General features: G+C 56.3%; 1 protein-coding gene across 1 annotated transcript in view; it reads left to right on the top strand.

Moving 5' to 3' along the window:
- COL26A1 (collagen type XXVI alpha 1 chain) overlaps positions 1 to 18089 on the top strand; it is a 206514-nt gene that overhangs the window by 178673 nt on the left and 9752 nt on the right. The window contains exons 4-8 of the mRNA XM_019646827.1: positions 5443 to 5504; positions 12140 to 12293; positions 14488 to 14586; positions 15258 to 15410; positions 16477 to 16557. Coding sequence (XP_019502372.1) covers positions 5443 to 5504; positions 12140 to 12293; positions 14488 to 14586; positions 15258 to 15410; positions 16477 to 16557 — 549 coding nt within the window. The remainder of the gene's footprint in view (positions 1 to 5442; positions 5505 to 12139; positions 12294 to 14487; positions 14587 to 15257; positions 15411 to 16476; positions 16558 to 18089) is intronic.

Here is an 18089-nt window from a genome sequence, read left to right as displayed (position 1 = left end):
TCCTTCAAGGTTTAGAATGAGAAAGAGCAGTCTCTTATACCCCTCTTTACTTCCAATTTTCATTCCCTTTAGTCAGGCCATATAAATATATATTTCTATTTCTATTTCTATTTCTCTTGGTTCTTAATCTTAGAGATTTTATGTTGACTTCCTCCTGTGCAAGGTTCTGGTGTTTTGTTTTGTTTTCACCTCAGATCCATCTTCCATGTTGTCTCCTCCTCCCCTCCTCCCAAATAATTGTATCACAATTTGAGTTAGGTCAGTAGACAATGAATAGAGTATTATAATAAAGTAAATACTGTTCAGAGTTGAGTCAGGTAGTATACCAAGGAGCTTCTCTTTGCTCTAGACTTTTCATTTTTCTGGAAATGAATAATTCATTTTTTTATTTGCTTAGTTTTCTATGCCATATCATAGATATGCATTATTTGGCATGTCACTAATTCACCCCAGGTTTTCCAAAGGAAAGTTTAATTCACAATCCTTACATTCTCACACATCAGGGCTCTCTCCTTTCTAGAACCTTCTGTCTTTTGTGGTCCGGTTGTGCTCCAGCCTACCTCACGCTGTCATCATGTGGCATTCCTCCATTTCCCTTCCTAGGATATCCCTTTGTCTCTCTCCTACGCTGAACTTCTTGTCTTTGTGTTTTCCTGTTTTGGGTCTTTCTTTCTCTAGTTTACTTTTTTGTTTTGGTGGAGCATATCCGTCAACATCTTCCTGAGAAGGGGGTGCATGGAGTATAAATATTTTGAGACCATAAATGTCTACCAATACCTTCATTTGTACCCTCAAACCGTGAAGGATAGTTGAGCTGGGTACAGAATCTTAGCCAGAAAATCCACTTCCCTCAAAAGAATACCTCGTATTTAAGACTGGAGAAAGCCTCTGGGCTTTGGGGAAAGTTCAGATGGTGTGTCCTGGCAGGAGGGGGTTAGTCTGGCTAGATGGGTCTGGCCTGGCTGCGACATGGTGGTGAGAGCAGAAGGCAAAAGAGACCAGGGCAAGCAGCCAAAGCCTTAACCAAGACAAGGAGTTTTTCCTGGGAGCAGTGAAAGCTGTTCAGCAATTCTGACAGAGGGTGAGATGCTCAAAGTCTCATTAGAGGAGGAAGGTCTTAGGTGACCTACAGGCCTCAGTGGGAGAGAAGGGAAACACTACAAGAATGTGTGGCCCAAGACTGACCTGGTAGGAGCAAGGCTGACCCCTTGTGTTGTAAGATAGAAAGGTACCAGACATATTTATGCTGGGTCCAGCCCATCTCTTGTCCCACTGAAGAAACTGAGGCAATTCAGGACCTTCTTGTCCCTGTGGTCCCCTATAAGCATTCATGACCAACCCACCTGGTCTGCCCCACTCCCTGTCCCCACAGCATCTGGCCCCATTGACCTCCTTGGAGCTTTCTTCTCCTAACAGGGCTTAGGAATCGTGGCTAAGGTCAAAGATCTCGGGGTGGGGTTGGGGGGCGGTGTTTAGGGATCGCCTCCAGCTGGGCCCTGTTGGGTTGACCTGGTGACATCTACCCTGCACATGCCCCCTGTCTGCCAGCCCATCTCCAAGACCTCTCACGGAAGGAGCTGGGTCTCTGGAGACAGGACCATCCATTTGGTTTCCCCTGTTGGGGTCTCATGGCCCATGTCTCAGAGTGGACTCACTCTGCCTCTTTAGATTCCTCTGCAATAGCCAACTCTTACTCTCCCAGGGGCCAGGGCTTGGGAATCCAGCCTCATTCAGGAGACGGGTTCTGAATTCTGGGTGCAGAGCTATCACCAGCTGCAGTGCTGGCCAAAGGCAAATGGGTTGGCAATTGCCATCCTGCTGTGGGTAAACAGAGCCCAGCAGTGAGAGCCTGAGGGTGAGGATGCAGGTGGCAGGAGCAAAGAGTCCAGGACCCTGAGGCCCTTGGAGCTGATCCAATGTAAACCACTTTTACAGATGGGAAAACTGAGGTGCAGAGAGGTGAAATAAGGACCTCTTAAGCCACACAGTGAGTTAGTGGCCTCTATAGTTCTCTTTCTACTGACAACAGTCAGTCTCTCTCTCTCTCTCTCTCTCTCTCTCTCTCTCTCTCTCTCACACACACACACACACACACACACACACACACACACACACACACACACTGGTTTGTCTGGCACATCTACACTTCCGATATACACATATTGGCAAAGATTTCCTGACATAGGTTTCTGCATCTGGGTCCTAGACACTAGGAAGTGTGCTGTGGCCAGGAGCTCGTGAGCCTGTGTGTGCTGGAGAGGAGGGCTAGGAACGTGGGAATCCCAGAATCTGCAGAATCCCAGAAAGCTAGACTCCTCATCTTAGGGCGGGAAGCCCGAGGCCCAGAACCGGGTGGGCAGGACCTTGTCCAGTCGCAGAGCCGAGCCAGTCAGTCCCATCAGCGCCATTTCCATGTTTCCATCGCTCCATGAATAATTAGAGAAAGTTAAACAAACATAATTTAATTGCCTGTTGATGACAGAATGCCAGGGGCACCATAAAACCTGCCTGGTCTCAGAGCGCCTGCCAGGGCAGGTGGCATGGGGAGGCCAAGCTGGTGGCCTCACCCCTGCCCACTGGCTGGGCCTCCCAGGTCTCTCCTCAGCTGGGGAGCTGGACCCCTGTGCTCACTGACAGCCAAGCCGCTCTTCACCTGCCAAACTGGGTGCCCAGTGCCAGAGCAAACTGGGCCCGGACCCAGCACACTTTCCAGAAATAGGTTCCTGTGAGAGCCCGAGGCTCCCACCTCCCTCTGCTGACCGTCCCCCCTGCAGAGAGTCCTATTCCTTGCCTCAGACCCTGGAAACACTCTGTTCAAGGCCCCAAAGGCGGCTATAATGATCCCTGGGTGGGGCTGGGGCTCTAATTCACAACCCGCCCAGTCCAGCCTCCTCCTGTTCTTCCTGCCACCCCAGGGTGGGGTGGTGCCCTCCTGTGGTGTGGAGGGGGAGCTAGGGCTCAAGCGGGGCAGTCCTCCAGAGGCTGTTCCCCATAAGACGTGGTCGCTCAGAACAGTTCATGGGCCTTTGCTCCAAGGGCAGGCACCCCCATTCACAGCCCTGCCGCCCGCCCCGTCAGTATTAGCACAGGGTCACTAAGGGGCTCATGACCAGTCACCTTGGCTCCAGGTGGATGAGGGGATGGTTGGGGGAGGAGGGAGGTAGATAGAAGGGTAAGGGAGTGAATGGGTGGGTAGATGGGTGGATGGATGAACAAATGGGACCCTGTTTGTTTGGCTCTCTGTCTTTCCCATGAAAGACTTCTTTCAGAGGCCCAGGAACCCAGGAATACTGGACTGTCTGTGTTTAAGAAGGGGGCACTAAAGCCCCCTCAGGCTTTTACCCTGTGGCTTGGTCTTGTTGACAGGGAGCCTTTGAAGACCCCGCTATTTCACCAGAGGGTTTCCCCCAATGTCAGTGCTTGTGTGCCTTTCCCCTCAGGGGGGTCCCTGTGCCCAAGGAAGACCCCTCCCCGCTCCAGCCTGGGGCTGTCCCGGCCTGAGGGAGGAACCCTGAAAGTTCTAATGTCCTTGTTTTGAATTTGAAGAGGCTGGACCTTTCATTTACTCTTCTGCTTCTCTTTGTCCTGTGGTTTATACCTTTCCCTTTCTTTACCATCCCTTTTCTGGGAGAAACTAGAGGGAACAGAGTGTGTTCACCCCCCACCCCCTGTTTAATCAGAAAACCACCCCCTCTCTTGCTGGTCTTTGTGAAGTCCTACCCCAACCCAGAGTCAGACAACTGTATACATTCTTCTAGTTGTTTTAAAGTTTCAGTGTTTATACCTCAGTCTTTAATCTGTTTTATGTATTGAGGTTACTGACAAGGTTTATTGAGGGGGGAGTTCTGTTCCTAAAAACTGCTTATAAACCAGTGACTGGGCCCAGCCCCGGGGAACAAAGAGGGAGGTGGGAGTGAACGGGCCTCTGCCGCCCACGTAGTAAGCCTCGTAAACCCAGGTAGGACCAGTGAGCAGAAAGCAGTGGGTATCCGCCTCCCTGGCCCTGAGGCTGGACACCCCTGGGAAGGACACAGCCTGAACCACCTCTTCTCATGGCTCAGGAGCCCCTGGCTGTCCCCCCACATCTCTCACAGAGCCATCACCATTTTAGAACAGGGGCATTAGCAAAGTGATTTGCATTCAGTGACAAAGATGGGGTACCTTTCCAAGGATGGGCGGGGCTGATGGTGTGGGGCCTACAGAACCTACTGGTGAGCATGCAGGCCTCATTGCAGCCAAAGGGGCCTCCGCACACCAACTGGGACCTATTGAGTTACCCAAATACCTCTCAGGTCCTGTGTCTGTTTAACTAGAATGGGGTTCCTGTAGGGTTAGGCTTTGAACTGAGCGAGGGATTTAGTCATCCCTTGACTTCTAGAGCAATAAAAGTTCTTTAGAACAGCTTTGAGCCATCTATTTCCTCGTTAAAGAGCTCCGGTTCTCTGGGCGAGACAGACATAAACAAATAATTACAGCCCAGGGAGATGTATGCCTGGGGATTAACCATTGCTGGCCTCCTAATTGGCCTTCTGGCCTCCGGTCCCTCCCACTCCTACCCTCTGTACACTTTGCTGCCAGAGTGAGCTTTTAAAAATGCAGATCTGACCTTGACTTTGCTGCCCATTGGCCTCAGGGTACTGCCAAGATCCTCTTGCCAGTACCTCTGTGTTAAGGCCCAGCCCACCACTCCAGCGTTGGTGACTCCCAGGGGTGCTGCGATTTGGCCAGGCTGTGGGCAGATCCCTATTCTCTTCCCTTGCAGGCCTCAGCATTTGTTCTTCCCTCTGCTGAACTTGGCCTCTCTCTGCTTCCTCACCCAGCCAATCACTCACTGCATATCCCTCAGGCCTCACCTTAGATGCCACTGCCTCCAGGATGCCCTCCCTGACCACCCCCCACCCCAGACTGGCTTTGGAGTCCCCCATCATCTTCTCTTGCACATTCTGTTCTTACAGTCCTATCATAGACCTTACCAGCTTGTATCTGTCTGCCCATCTCCTTCCCCAGATTATAGTTCTCAAAGTCAGGGAGCACATTTCATTTATCATCCATTCATCAGCTATATTTTTGAGCCCTTATTTTGTGCCAGGTGCTGATGCTTATGGGCAAACAAAATAGATAAAGACTCCACCCCTCACAATGCTCACAGGCTGACAAGGCATCCAGGTGCTGGCTCAGTGCTGGCTCAGACACTTTGCTGAATAAATGGATGGTACAATGTGCTGTGGGTGCTCATAAAGGAGGTTTGGTGCTCAGGCAGGCTGCATGGAGGGGATGCTGAGGATAAGGCCCTGAAGGATGAATAGGAGTTTTCTAATAAAAGTTCTCCCAGGTATACCAATCAGAGATTTTCCTGCCTAATACCCAGAGGCTGTCCTGGAGGCTGGGTATCTCTCTCACTAGTATCTATACTCCACTCTCATCTGGGCTCTTTTCTTTTAGAATGCATGAACTGTACCCGGCTCAGCGACATGAGTGAGCGGCTGATCACGCTGGAGGCCAAGGTCAGATGGTTTGGGGAGCCTGGGTCTGGGGAGCTGGCTGGGGGGAAGGTGTAGCAGGTACCTGCAGAGTGAGACCAGGGAGCCCAGCTGGCCTGAGCAGTCTGGTCCCAGGTGCTGGGTACTGCTGGGGCCTAAGTGGCTCTGGGTGACCTTCTGTAGGCTGGGTCAGCCTCCTGGGGTTGGGAAGAGGAGTGGGGAACGCAAGAGATCTGAAGGTCCCGGGCAGCAGGCTGGTCTGAGTGTAGGCCTTGGGGGCTGGGAGGGTGGATGCCCAGAAGTTGGCTCCTCAGTGGAAAGAGGAGGTAGTGGCTGTCCCACCAGGGCTACTGTCCCCACCTCTGGCTCCTCCTCCCACTGTCTGGCACAGGGGCTGGTCACAGAGGAGTTGATGGAGGAGGAGCCTCCCAGCACCAGCCAGCCCTCAGCCTGTCTGTATCAGGGGCAGGAGCAGGTCCCTCCAGAGGCAGAAGACTTGATAAAGGATAAGTATTAATTTGTGAGTGGCCCCACGTGGGCATTGGAAGAGGCGAGAGGAAGTAAGTCAGGGAAGGGGAGGATGTTCAAGGTGCAGGTGTATTGCTGGGGCAGGTTACCTAGGAAGCCCCTCCAGGAGCTGGTGCAGAGCACGCTGCAGAGCAGACCCTCAGGGGTGAGGACGCTCCCATCCCTCACTGGGCGAGGCATCTGCTGGGTGGTATTCTCTGTCACTCTGGCCTGCCCCCAAGCTCACTCATATGGTCAGAGAAAGCCCTTGGCTGGTACAGGTATGGAGAAGGCAAAGTAGGGAGGGCAGGGGCTATGCCCTGGCTGGGCCCGTTCTCTTTAGTACCTCATAGGGTCTGAGAGCAGACACGGAGTGACTGGCTAGAGGGGCTGGGCCTAGGGAAAGACAGGCCTCCAATTTTCCACGGAGCCACTTGGGGCAGCGAAACTGCAGAGGGCAGGAGGTCGCCTGGCACTAGGAGGCTGCATTTACCTGAGCCTGAGGCAGAGCTCCCAGCTGGGGCAGGTAGTGCAGGCCAGGTAGGGGTGTCCTGGCTATAGGAGGCAGTGCAAGCGTGGCCAGCTGGCAGGGAGGACAGAGTGAGGCCAGAGCACCAGGTGGGCTGAGAGACCCCCGACAGCAAAAACCCTGAGAGCAGGCCCAGAGTTCAGGCCCCCAGCCCAGGAAAGCCCCTCTGCAGACACATGTGCACATACACGTGCACATGCACACACATGCCCGCACGCGAGCATGCGCACACACACACGGACACCACAGAGACACACAGATACACATGGATACACAGACACATGCAGAAACACAACAGACACATACCACACACACACACAGGCCAGGGTAGGGGCTCTGTGTCCTCCTGGGGGCCAGTGGCTCTGTGGGGCTGGGTGTGGAAGTCCTCAGGGAGCAGACGTTGCCATGTGGGTCAAGCCAGGGATGGGGCAGCCCTGGGAGGGGCTGGGGTGCTGGGGAAGATGCTAGGATGAACTTCTGGCACCCGGGATTTTAGAAAAGGGGGGGGTCCCCGGGCCAGCTGCCTGACGGACATTTTCCAGGCACCTGAAGCCTCTGCGTGGTTTGGCAGAGCAGCAGCCCACAGCCTGCCCTGGCCCTAGCCCAGGACCTCGGGGTGTTAAAAGTCACAGCTCTGGGGGAGGACTGGCACAGTGCCAGCTGTCCCCACCCACCTGGCCCTCACCCATGCCCTCCTGCCATGAGCAATTCCTTCCCCCATCTTCCTGGCCCTGACACCTCCTTCCAGCCAGGCCCCTGCAGCACGGTCTCAGACAGCAAGCTGGGGGCCAGGCTTGCTCTCCGGTCCTGAGTGTGAAGACTGTCACTTCTCTGCAGACCTCGGGGCGTGGGGGAGGGACACCTGGATGTGTTGGAGGAGGCAGGGTTAGGATTCCTGTCCTAGCAAGAGCCCTGTCTTTGGTAGGTCCCTCTTAGCTCTGGGCCTCAGTCTGCTGCCCTGTAAAGTGGAAATGTAAGGAGTCACTTCTCTGCCCCTCACTGGCTCGTTTTGAGGCTGGTATACAGGGGGCAGCTCAGGTGGCTCTTGGGTGGGGACTGGGAGAGGTAGTTTGAATCTGGGGTGTGCAGAAAGGTGGCTGCACCACCCTCCTTGTGGGGAGCCCAGCTCAGCAGGCCATCTCCTTCCGGATTCCCAGGTAGGGGCTGAGAGACTCCTATCTCAGCTCCTGGGTCTTGTCTGGGTCTCATTCCAGCTGCCCACCTGCCTGCTCCATATCTAAGTGTCTTCAAGAGAGACAGGGCCACTAAGAGTTTTGTTGGCCTGGGTCAGAGGGCCTTGAGAGGCAGTGGCCTGGAGAGAGAGAAGGACACAGTTTGGGTGAGTTGTCAAATCAGCCCAGCATCCCCAGGGGCTGTGCGAAGGCCAGGTGAGCCAGCAGGGGTCAGAGAACATGGAGCGGGAATCAGCCAGGCCAGAGGCTGGAGTCTGGGGGCTGATGGCAGAGCCAGTCAAACCAAGTAGCTTACACAGAGAGCAGCAACCCAGAGGCCTGGAAGCTGAGTTATGCTACCTCAGACAAGAAGCCGTTTTGGTGTGTCAGGAGGGAGCTTTCAGGTATAAATAACAGAAACCTAGCTAATGGCAGCTTATTCCTTAAAGGCATTTATTGTTTGTTCAACCAAAGGTCCAGGAGGAGGTGGTCCTGAGATTGGTTTGGTGGCTCAAGAACCCACGCTCTTTACAGCCTTCCCCTCCCTCTTTAGTGAATTGTCTCTTGTCCTTATGGTCCATGCCTCATGGTTATAAAGTGGGTGCTGCAGCACAAGGCATCACATCCTAACACCGTGTTCAAAGTCAGGCAGTAGGGGGTGAGACAAAGCACCCCAACAGACTCATTGTGTCTCATTGGCCAGCACTGTGCTATTTACCCACACCCTAGTTGCAAGGGAGCTGGGAAAATGAGTACCTGGCCAATTACAGATTCTTCCTTTGCGGCATAGCCACAGGTACACAATAGGGAGTTCTGGAGTCTGGGAAGAGGGGGTGGTAGGGTCCAGGCAACCATCAAGGCCTGCCCCATCTTAACTTGCTATGGGTGCCTAAGTTACCAAAGGACCCAGACCTAGCAACTGATGTGGGATTCCTGCCACCCTCCTTTCCTGGGACATCTGGAATGGCTGTTGGAAGAAGGTAGGGCAGAAAGCCAGCAGGAAAAAGCTTCCTGCCTTCCTCCTTCTCCTCCCCCTCAGTTTACACTCTGACTTCACGGACCACAAGGAGTGGGAGGGAGCCCGAGGGAACTTCCTTGCATGAGGGTCCTAGAAGCCTCGGAGTTCGGCTGATGTCTGGTGCCAGTCAGCCAAGCCACAATGACATCATTAGGGCCACTGCCCTCATAGGCCGTGCGGTCGGGTTTTCTTGGGCCGAGGCCCCACGCCTACTGCTGCCTGCCCTGGTGAGCTCATTCCCGGCAGGGTGGGATCAGTTTCTCCAGGAGGATGGCCACGGCCAGGCCAGGAGGGCTTGGACTCCAGCCGGGGCTGATGCTGACTTGGCTGTGGTCAGCGCTCCTCTGCCCAGGCCCATGGGCTCTGTGGGCCCTGGGGTCTGTATGGGAGGTGGCCCAGGAAGAAGTGAGCCAGGCCTTTTGTGTGGGGGCAAGGCTGCATGTGGCAGGTCCCCTCAAGGAAGCCCAGAGGCCGGCCATGAAAGGAGACCACCAGGGCCTGCCCGCAGGAGCCCAGAGCAGTCCCACCTTTAATGCCTACCTCCTACTCCTCTTGGCTACTCCCTGTTGAATATGTCCATATGGAGGTCCCCTCAAGACACTGCAACTCAGCCCACACTCCCATACTGGTCACCTTTACCGCCAATCTTACCTTCTCCCGTGCCCCTGTTCGACTGGTGGCAATCCTACCATCCCTGGAGCCAGGCCAAAACTGGGGGAGTCACTCCCACCTTCACCCACACCCCTACCTAGAAGCCTCAGGCACCAGGTCCTACCTGTTTTCCTTACGTCCTCTGTCCCGGGTCCCCCCCATCACCTGCCATCGGCAGCCATCTCTCCCTGCCCCTGCTCCCCAACCTCTCCACTGCCCCAGAGCCCCCGTCTGTAACCATCCAGCCAGCTTACCAGTGAACACTCTGCAGTTGAGGCAGGAATCATAACTCTCTCGTCCTCCCAGGGTTTCCAGGGTCAGGAGACCAGGTTCTACCCCCAAGCTGCTGTGTGGTCTGAGCCAGCTGTTCCCCTTCTTTGCGCCTCCGTGAAGCTCTGACGCGGCCAAGGCTGTGGCTGCTCGGTGGGGAGGTGGACGAGGCACCACGTGGGGCTCTGGCCTTACTATCTGCTCGCTGGGTGACCTTGGGCAAGTCACTTGTGGTCTCTGAACCTCTATTTCCACCTTGCTTGTGATGTGGCCACAATGACCCTTCCTGCCTCATGGACCCGTCTGAGGACCAGATAGGGAAGGGACTCAGAGACATTATCGGAGTCTCCTGCGGCAGGAGCCCACCTGCCCAACACAGATGGAAACCCTGAGACACTTGGTTCTCAAGGATCTTTGGAGACTCTGTCACCCAGACCCAGAGACACGGCCGAACTGGTGGGGGTGGGGGTGCTCAGGAGGACCCCTTGCTACATGCCTGGGAAACCTCAGCCCAGCCCAGGCCTGAGCCCTGTGAAGGCAGCTGTTTGTCCCGTGAGCCACTGGCAGGAGTCACCAGGCGCCCATGTGCTACTATTCCCATTCTCTCATGGCCCTACAGGGTCAGTGTTATCACCCCATTTTGCTGATGGGAAAACTGAGACTCAGAGAAGTCATGGTGCTTGCACAAGGTCACATAGTGACCACCTAGTGGGAGAGCTGGGATTCAAACCAGCCTGCATGTCAGCGGGGCCTGAGCCTTCTCCCATCGGGCAGCACTTAATCTATGCCAGGCTCTGGGGGGCAAGAGCAGGGGTGCACCTGATTCAGGTGGTCCTGTTTCCTGGGGGCCCACCTGGTGGTATTGCTCCCACCATCCCCGCCGTTGGCACAAAGCAAGTGTACAGGGGCTGAGGGGGGGGCCCCCTTCTGCCCAGGGGGTGAGACAGACTGTAGGGAGGAGAGGACGGCTCACTGGAGTCTCAGGATCTTCCTCAAGAGGGAAGGGCAGGGCTGGCAGAGGGCCCTGCCGGAGCAAGGGGCTGCAGGTGGGGCGTCTCGGGGCGTGAGGGGCTGTGGGGGTCGTTCAGGGCTCCTGGAACAGAGCAGAGTGGAGGAGCTGAAGGCGAGGCCAAGGAGGGGCAGGGCAGGACGAGAAGGGCACTTGTGTGGGGGCACTGGCTATATGAGGGAGGGGACTGGGCAGGGTTCACTTGGCATGAGGTCCTCATCCCACTGCTGTGGTGGGGAAACTCTAGGAGGGGAAGGGGTCAGGTGGAGGCAGGGATGACAAGGGGCTGCTGTGGAGTGTGGGGCCACAGGCCAGAGGAGACACGCTGTGGCCGGGAGTGCAGGCCGGCCAGATGGAAGGGCACTGGGGACTGGGGTGGGGCCTAGGGGAGGCCAAATGCACAGGCCTTGATCCTCCGGAAGTGGGGGTCAGTTCGGGGGAAGCCTCAGGACTCTGGTGTTGGGGTGGGCCCAGGATGGGTTGGGATGGGGGTTCGGGCCTGGGGCCTGGGGTTTGGTAGCCTTTGGGTAGTAATGCCTGTGGAATTTGATATTGGTGATCATGAAAACTGTGGGCCCCCCAGAGAGGCCCACTCTCAGCCCTGTCCTCAGACCCCCTTAATCACTGGGTGGGAGGTGGTTTTGTCTAGGACTTAAGCAGGATGCAGGGGTCTGGCTCCAGAGATCGGAGGGAGCCTGAGACATCAGAACTCTTCCTCCCCGTCGGGTATAAGGGACAGTAAAATCAGGGGCACACGGGGTGGGAGCAGGAAGCTGGACTCCATTTCATAGAGGTCAGAGACCCCAGGCCCCCACCTCCCCCATGGCCCTGCCTAGGCTCTCTGCACCTGCCAGCCTGCCTCGTGCTGAGTCTGGGCACACAGCGCCCCCTGCTGGCCTCTTTGGGGGCAGCAGGGCTTCGCTGAGGCCACTGAGGTCTGGCTCCCAGTTCACTGGAATTAGGGAGTCTCTGCCTAGGCCCTGAGTCTTTGTAATCTTTGACCCCTGCTTCCCTTAAGGGGAGAGGACAGGCTTGCTTGCTTGCTTGCTTGCTTGCTTGCTTTCTACCTCCCTCCCTTATGTTTTATTCATCCATAAACATTCCTGACCGCATTGTTTGTGCCCTGAGCCAGGAAGTGTGGGGGACAAGTACACTCAGTCCCCTCCTCAGGAGGAGCCAGTGAAGTGGGGGTGACCACAGTCATTTCTCAGATGACAGATCTCCAGTGCCAGTGAAGTCTGCTCGAGAAGAAATGTGCAGGGACTCTGAAAGTGTCTGATGGGGACCTGCTTGAGCTTGAGGGTCCGAGAGGGCTGTCCTGAAGTGGGAAGAAGTGGAGGGCAGGGGTGGGAGAACATTCTGGCAAGGGGTGTGGTGGTTCCCCTGAGGAGAGTGACCGCCCAACCCAGCAGTGGGCAGCTACAGGTCTCATGAGGCACCATCCTTGTCCACACGTGTCCCTGGCCTGGCCCGGGCCTGACCCTCTGCCCTTCTCTGGCCCAGGTTCTCCTACTGGAAGCAGCGGAGCGACCCTCAAGTCCGGACAATGACCTGCCAGCCCCCCAGAGCACCCCACCACCCTGGAATGAAGACTTCCTCCCTGACGCTATCCCCCTGGCACACCCGGGGCCCCGGAGAAGGCCCACAGGCCCGGCTGGTGAGTGAGGCCTACAGGGGAGGGCTCAGATCAGCCAAAGAGGCCCGGGCATGGCCTCCCAGGGCATCCACAAGTAGGTTGTGACTAGGCCTCTGGGTCAAACATGCCTACATGGCATTTTGAAAAATTGAACTAACATTTAAAAACTGGAGGATTTCACACATAAAGATCAGGATTTCTAGCTTTTCCTAGGAAAATAAAAGATCTAGTTATTGGGGCTAAATTCCTGCATGGAAGCAACTGGCTATAGCTAAGTCATGTCTGCCCCCTCAGATCCGGCCTAAGCGCTGCAGTGTGCCACAGTCCCCACCACTCCTTATTGTCTTACAGTCCAGCCACTGTCCTTATTAGCTGCCCTGCTGCTCCTTAGCATGTTCATTTAGGCCCCCAGCCCAGCCTTCTCCTTGGTCTCTCAATTTACAGCAGCTCCTCCCTGCATACCCCCAGGGACAGGGAACTCATTGCCTCCCACCACCTTCTGAGGGTGCCTGCTAAGCTCTCTGGCTGGAGTTGGGGGACATCTGTTGCCCTGTTATTTTTCTCCCTTCCCTCCACACTTTACAGTCAGGAATAAAATTTTCTCCCTGCGGCTTTCATTCATTGGCTGGGGCTCCGTCCTCTGGGCCTGCAAATAGTAATAATAATTGTAATAGCAGTAGCTCGAATTGTTGAATGCCTACCTAGTGCCAGGCACTGTGCTGGGCCTTTACCTGGGTGGACGTTTAGCTGGCATCTGTCAGTATGGCTGAACTCAGGGGTTTAAGGCTGGTGTCTCTTCTGACTGGTCAGAATCCATGCTGTGCCAGTTATTAAATATTTTTATATCACCCTAGGCTGGATAGATATCCTTTCTTGTCATTCCAGTAAGCTCATAAAGCTTGGCGTGACAGAGGAGAAAACAGGCTCAGAAAAGTGACGCCTGGGGTCACCCAGCAATCCAGGGCAATGTCCCCGTGATTCCTGGCCCCACTGGAGCCCTTTGGAGGTGATGCTCTCCCTCCCTCTCCTCTCTGCAAGCTGAGTCCCCAGCTTCTTAGCGCCCTTGCCCAGACTCAGCGCTGAGCACATGCCCCCCCACCCCTTTCCCTGCCTCCTCTGCCCTGTTTCACGTATATGCCCATCCTGTCCAGAGCAGAGAAAGCAACCCCCTGCAGTGGGAGAGTTGACCTCCAGTGGCCAGTCCTGGGGCCAGGGGAGGAGCAGATATTTTGCATTCTTCTGATGAGGCTGAGGCTGTGGGAGGACTGGTGAGCTCAGGCCTACTGTGGGCATGGGGGGTAGGGATCAAACTCTGGGCCCCCTGGCCTACTTCTCTAGCCACTGTCCCCAAGGTCTCATCACAGAGGGCTGCCCCATGCCCATATTCTTCAAATCCTTCTTCTGGGGGATGGGAGGGGGAGATTGGGAGGGGCTCTGGGTCTTCTGGGCCAGACCTTTCTCTTTCCCAGGGAAAGTGCAGTTCCAAGGAATGGCCACAAGGTGGGGCACAAACCCTACAAATGGTGACACCTGGGTTCTCCCTGGAATCCCAGAGAACAGGTGAAGTCTCCCCAAATCAACAGGCCCTGTTAAACCCTTCCTCCTGGACCACAGTCACGCGCATTTGGAGCTAGAGGGACCCGAAGAGCCAGCGCGGGCCCCTACATCGGTCCAGCAAGCATTTCTGAGCACACTCTCCAGCCATTCCAGAGGGAAAAGGGGCTGTCCCCTAGCCACACGGCGTGCTTCTTATGGCTCTATGTTCTCTAGCTCACCCTTGGGGCCTAGAGACCACAGAGCTGGGCAGGCATGTCCACTGGGACTTTCTGGGGCCTCCAAGGAGGCCTTGGGGATCTCTTTGCCCCAAGTCCAATTCCCAACCCTGAGCAGGGAGGCAGAAAGATGTGGAAAGAGGGTCCTGACTCATCTACACCCTGGCTCTGGGACCTTGAGCAAGGGACAACACCTTTTTGAGCCTCAGTTTTCCCACATGTCAAATGGGTACAAAAGCAGCTCTTGAGATTGTAAAGGTTAATAGGTATACAAATAGTGTGTAAACTGTAATGACTGATTCGAGCTGACTGGTCCCCTTGCCCAATTGGGGAAGCCATAGGTGGGTGGGGCTCCTGGGTGCAGGTCTGACCAGACAGCACAGGTGGTCAGGCCTGGAGCCACCAGTTCAGTGTTTTCAGTCCTCTTCTCATTCTCTCCCCAGGCCCCCCGGGGCAGACAGGACCACCAGGGCCTGCAGGCCCCCCAGGCTCCAAAGGTGACCGGGGCCAGGCAGGAGAGAAAGGCCCAGCAGGGCCTCCTGGTAAGGACACTGACTTTGTCCTTTGTCCACGGGCTGGGGGTTGGGGGCGGGGGTTTTCCCCTATCCAAGCAAGCGAAGCATCCTATACATCTGCTCTTGCTGGGGCGAGTGATTACCACCTTGGGGGAGGGGGGAGACGGGATTCAGGCTTACCTCCTTCTACCAGCACCCTAATTGCTGCCCATCCCAGGCACTGTAGAGCCTGGCCTCACTCTGGGCTGCAGGAAGGAGAGAACGCTCTAGGAGCTGTGGGTGCCGGTGTTGGAGTGGGGCTGCCAAGAGCTCAGGGTTGTTTTCAGCCATTTAAACAACATCCCCAGAGAGCCCCCAACTCTTCCTGGGTCCTGCAGGGGAGGGACCCCTGGTCAGGCTGGCTGCCACCCTTGGTGCTCTTGCCTCAGAGCTGAGGTTCCTTGCAGGGGGCAGAGGGTATCAGGCCAGAGCTGTCTTTTCCTCCCTTCCCTGCCACCTACTGTCCCAGGGTTCTCTCTGCGTGGGGCTGGGAAGAGGAAGCCATTTCATTTACATTCCAGGACAGCCCTCCCTGGAGACTGAGGTCTAGAGGCCCCCACTGATCCTTGCCAGTCCTATCCCCTTTAGGGCCTGTTTCCTTTCAGTAATGGTAGCTGCCCGGCCCGACCCTCACTTGACTCCTCTTCATCCCGTTGCAGGTCTGTTGGGGCCGCCTGGGCCCCGCGGACTTCCTGGAGAGACGGGGCGCCCCGGGCCCCCTGGCCCCCCCGGCCCAGCAGGCAGCCCGGGCCTCCCTCCAAATGGCCCTCAAGGCGTCCTCTACTCTCTGCAGCCACCTACCGACAAGGACAGTGAGTGTCAACCTGAAGGTGGGGGGCAGGCCTGAGCTGCGCTGTCTGCTGGGGGATCAGCCCTCCCTCGAGGACCCTGTGAAGGGACCCATCAGTGAGTGGGGCGTCAGCTTGGGAGTGGACTCCACCAGGTGGGGGTCCCTGGGAGACCAAAACTGACTCCCCCAACCCCACTTTGGCCCCAGCATGACCTGTTTCTGCCTTGGTGCTTAGCTCCTGTCTCTGGGGTCCTGACACCCCAAAGGTCACTCTGCTCTTTGGCCTGGCCTCTGTTTCCCCACCTGATGATGGCAGCACCACCAAGGTCATCCATTATCACATCTCCTCATCACAAATGCCCTCACTGCAGGTCATCTGACAAGTATTGAGTACCTACTGTGTGTCGTCGCTGGGGATAAAGCAGCGAGCAAAACAGACAGACTTCTGCCCTCAGGGCCACAGGCTAGTGCAAGAGGGCACATTTGAGTAGCCAGAAGCACCTGCCTACACGTGGAAAAGCCCATGTGTGGAGACAGGGGCAGAGGTAGTCACCCCGTCCCAGCCATTTCCTGAGTCTGGCTGCTCTGGCCTGGCTCTGAGGATGGGGCAGGGAGGAGTCACATGGGCTCGCCCTGGAGGGTGACTCTAATGGGAGACACACGTTAGACCCCACCCCTAGGCCTTGATGGATGCGGCTCAGAGGGGTGAGTAGGGAGGGCTTCCTGGAGGAGGCCCCATGGAGTGAGTCAGGTGGGTACATCAGGATGGGCATGTGAGGTGGAACCTGGAAGAGAGCGTCAGCTTAGGGCATTGGGGAGGTGAGTGGGTTGGGGCCCGAGTCTAAGGGCCTGGAATGTTCAGGAAGGAGTTTGTCTTTATACGAAGCCCACTGGACGTTTGCGGCCCTTTGACCTGGCCTCTGTGTGCTCTTCTGAGTGTGGGAGCAATAACATCTTTTTGTCGGGTCTACTGTGAGGCCCAGTAGGGTCTGGGTGCCTGTCCTGGCTTCAGAGGGGACCTCAGGTTCAGCCTCCCAGCTGTGCCTGCTCCACCCTGCCAGGTCACAGGCCACCTGCTCTTCCCGCAGATGCAGATTCACAGCTGGCTTCTGCCGTGGACACAGTGCTGGCAGGGGTCCCAGGGCCCCGGGGTCCCCCCGGCCCTCCAGGTAAGTGCAGAGAGCAACAGCAAGGCTGGCCTGAACTTGGTACCCCTCCTGGGTTTGGCCCGGGCCAAGAGACCTTAGGGGGCTGTTTGGGGGCTCTGGTCTTGGCAGGGTGCTGGGAACTTGGTCTGCCCCCAACCTGCTGTGTGGCCCTGGCTTCCGAGTAGCATCTTGCCTGTATGGCTAAACACAGGAACCCCAAGTTCCTGACGTCCACATGGAGCAGTTCAGGGCTGCCCTCATGTGGACCAGAGTGGAGGTGCACTGGGGTGCACAGAGTCCCAGGCCCAGAGAGCGTGGGGTCAACCCTGAGGTGGCTCAGGTTGGGCAGGTACCTATGAGAGGCAGCAGGCCCATGGCCTTTTAGTGGAAACCAGGGGCCCAAGGGGAAGGGATGGCCCTGGGGTTTGATGGGCTGAGCCTGGGTCTCTGGGTCTGGCCTGAGCCCCACCCTCCACAGACCCTCACTGGAAGGAAGGGGAGTGTAGGGCAGGGGTCATTGAAGCCCTGCCTGCCCAGCTGTGTGGATGCCCCGGGCCCAGAGCAGTCACTCCCTGTTGTTTATTTACTCTCGTACACATTCAGCGAATATTCACTGAGCAAGCTTTTACCTGCTGGGCAGTGTTCTGGGTCTCTGGGACACTTTAATAAACAAACAAAGATTCCTGTCCTGGTGTTACTTACGTTCTACTGTAGGAAGGCAAACTGCGTGCAAATACCGTAAGTAAAGTCCATAGCTCTGAGAGAGTGATGGTCGGAGAGCAGGGCTGGGGGACAGCCAGGCCAGAGCAGGCCTCATTTCAAAGGTGAGGAATTGCTGGGAAGAAAGGAGGGCGTGAGCTTGAGAGTACCTGGAGACCTCAGGTGATTTGCTGACTGGAGAGAGAGGGTTTGTTTGTTAACTAGACTCAGTCCAGCTGTGCGCCCCATCTGGCGTGCACTTTCCTGCACCGGTCCTCCCCACACATGGGGGCGCACTGGTACAGCCCAGCAGGGGGCTCCCTGCAGCCCGGGAGGCACAGGCCTGTGTGCGCATGCCACCAGGGACATAAGCCGCACTTTTCCAAGCGTGCTGAAAGTTCAGCCACGGACACTGCTCCCCGTGCTGGACACATGTGGCCCAGCCCGATTCTCCTGGCATTCCCTGGCCTATGGGGGAGACAGACATGTAAACTGACAGCAGCCAGGAGTGGTGGCTGGTCCATGTCAAGGGTTTGCCTAGGGGAGAGGCGGCAGTAGGGGGTGGGGAGGCTTCCTGGAGGAGGTGATGCTCAGCCTGAGACTAGGAGGAGAGACCAGTAGGAAACATTTTGGCAAAGAACAGCATTGGGAAGGAACAGCATTGGGAAGGAACAGCATTGGGAAGGAACAGCATTGGCAAAGACTCAGAAGCAGAGGAACTTTCTGGGAGGGATTCTGGGGAATGGGAGTAGAGGGGCCAGGATGAGAGGGGCCTTACTGAATGATTGTTCTGGGTGTCTGGATGGTCGGGAAGCGGTTGGAGTAACCCAGGCAAGAAGGATGACCTCGGAGAG

The sequence above is a fragment of the Hipposideros armiger genome, unplaced genomic scaffold (genome assembly GCF_001890085.2).
Source record: "Hipposideros armiger isolate ML-2016 unplaced genomic scaffold, ASM189008v1 scaffold_107, whole genome shotgun sequence".
Classification (NCBI taxonomy): Eukaryota; Metazoa; Chordata; class Mammalia; order Chiroptera; family Hipposideridae; genus Hipposideros; species Hipposideros armiger.
This window is presented reverse-complemented; position numbering and strand designations above follow the sequence as displayed.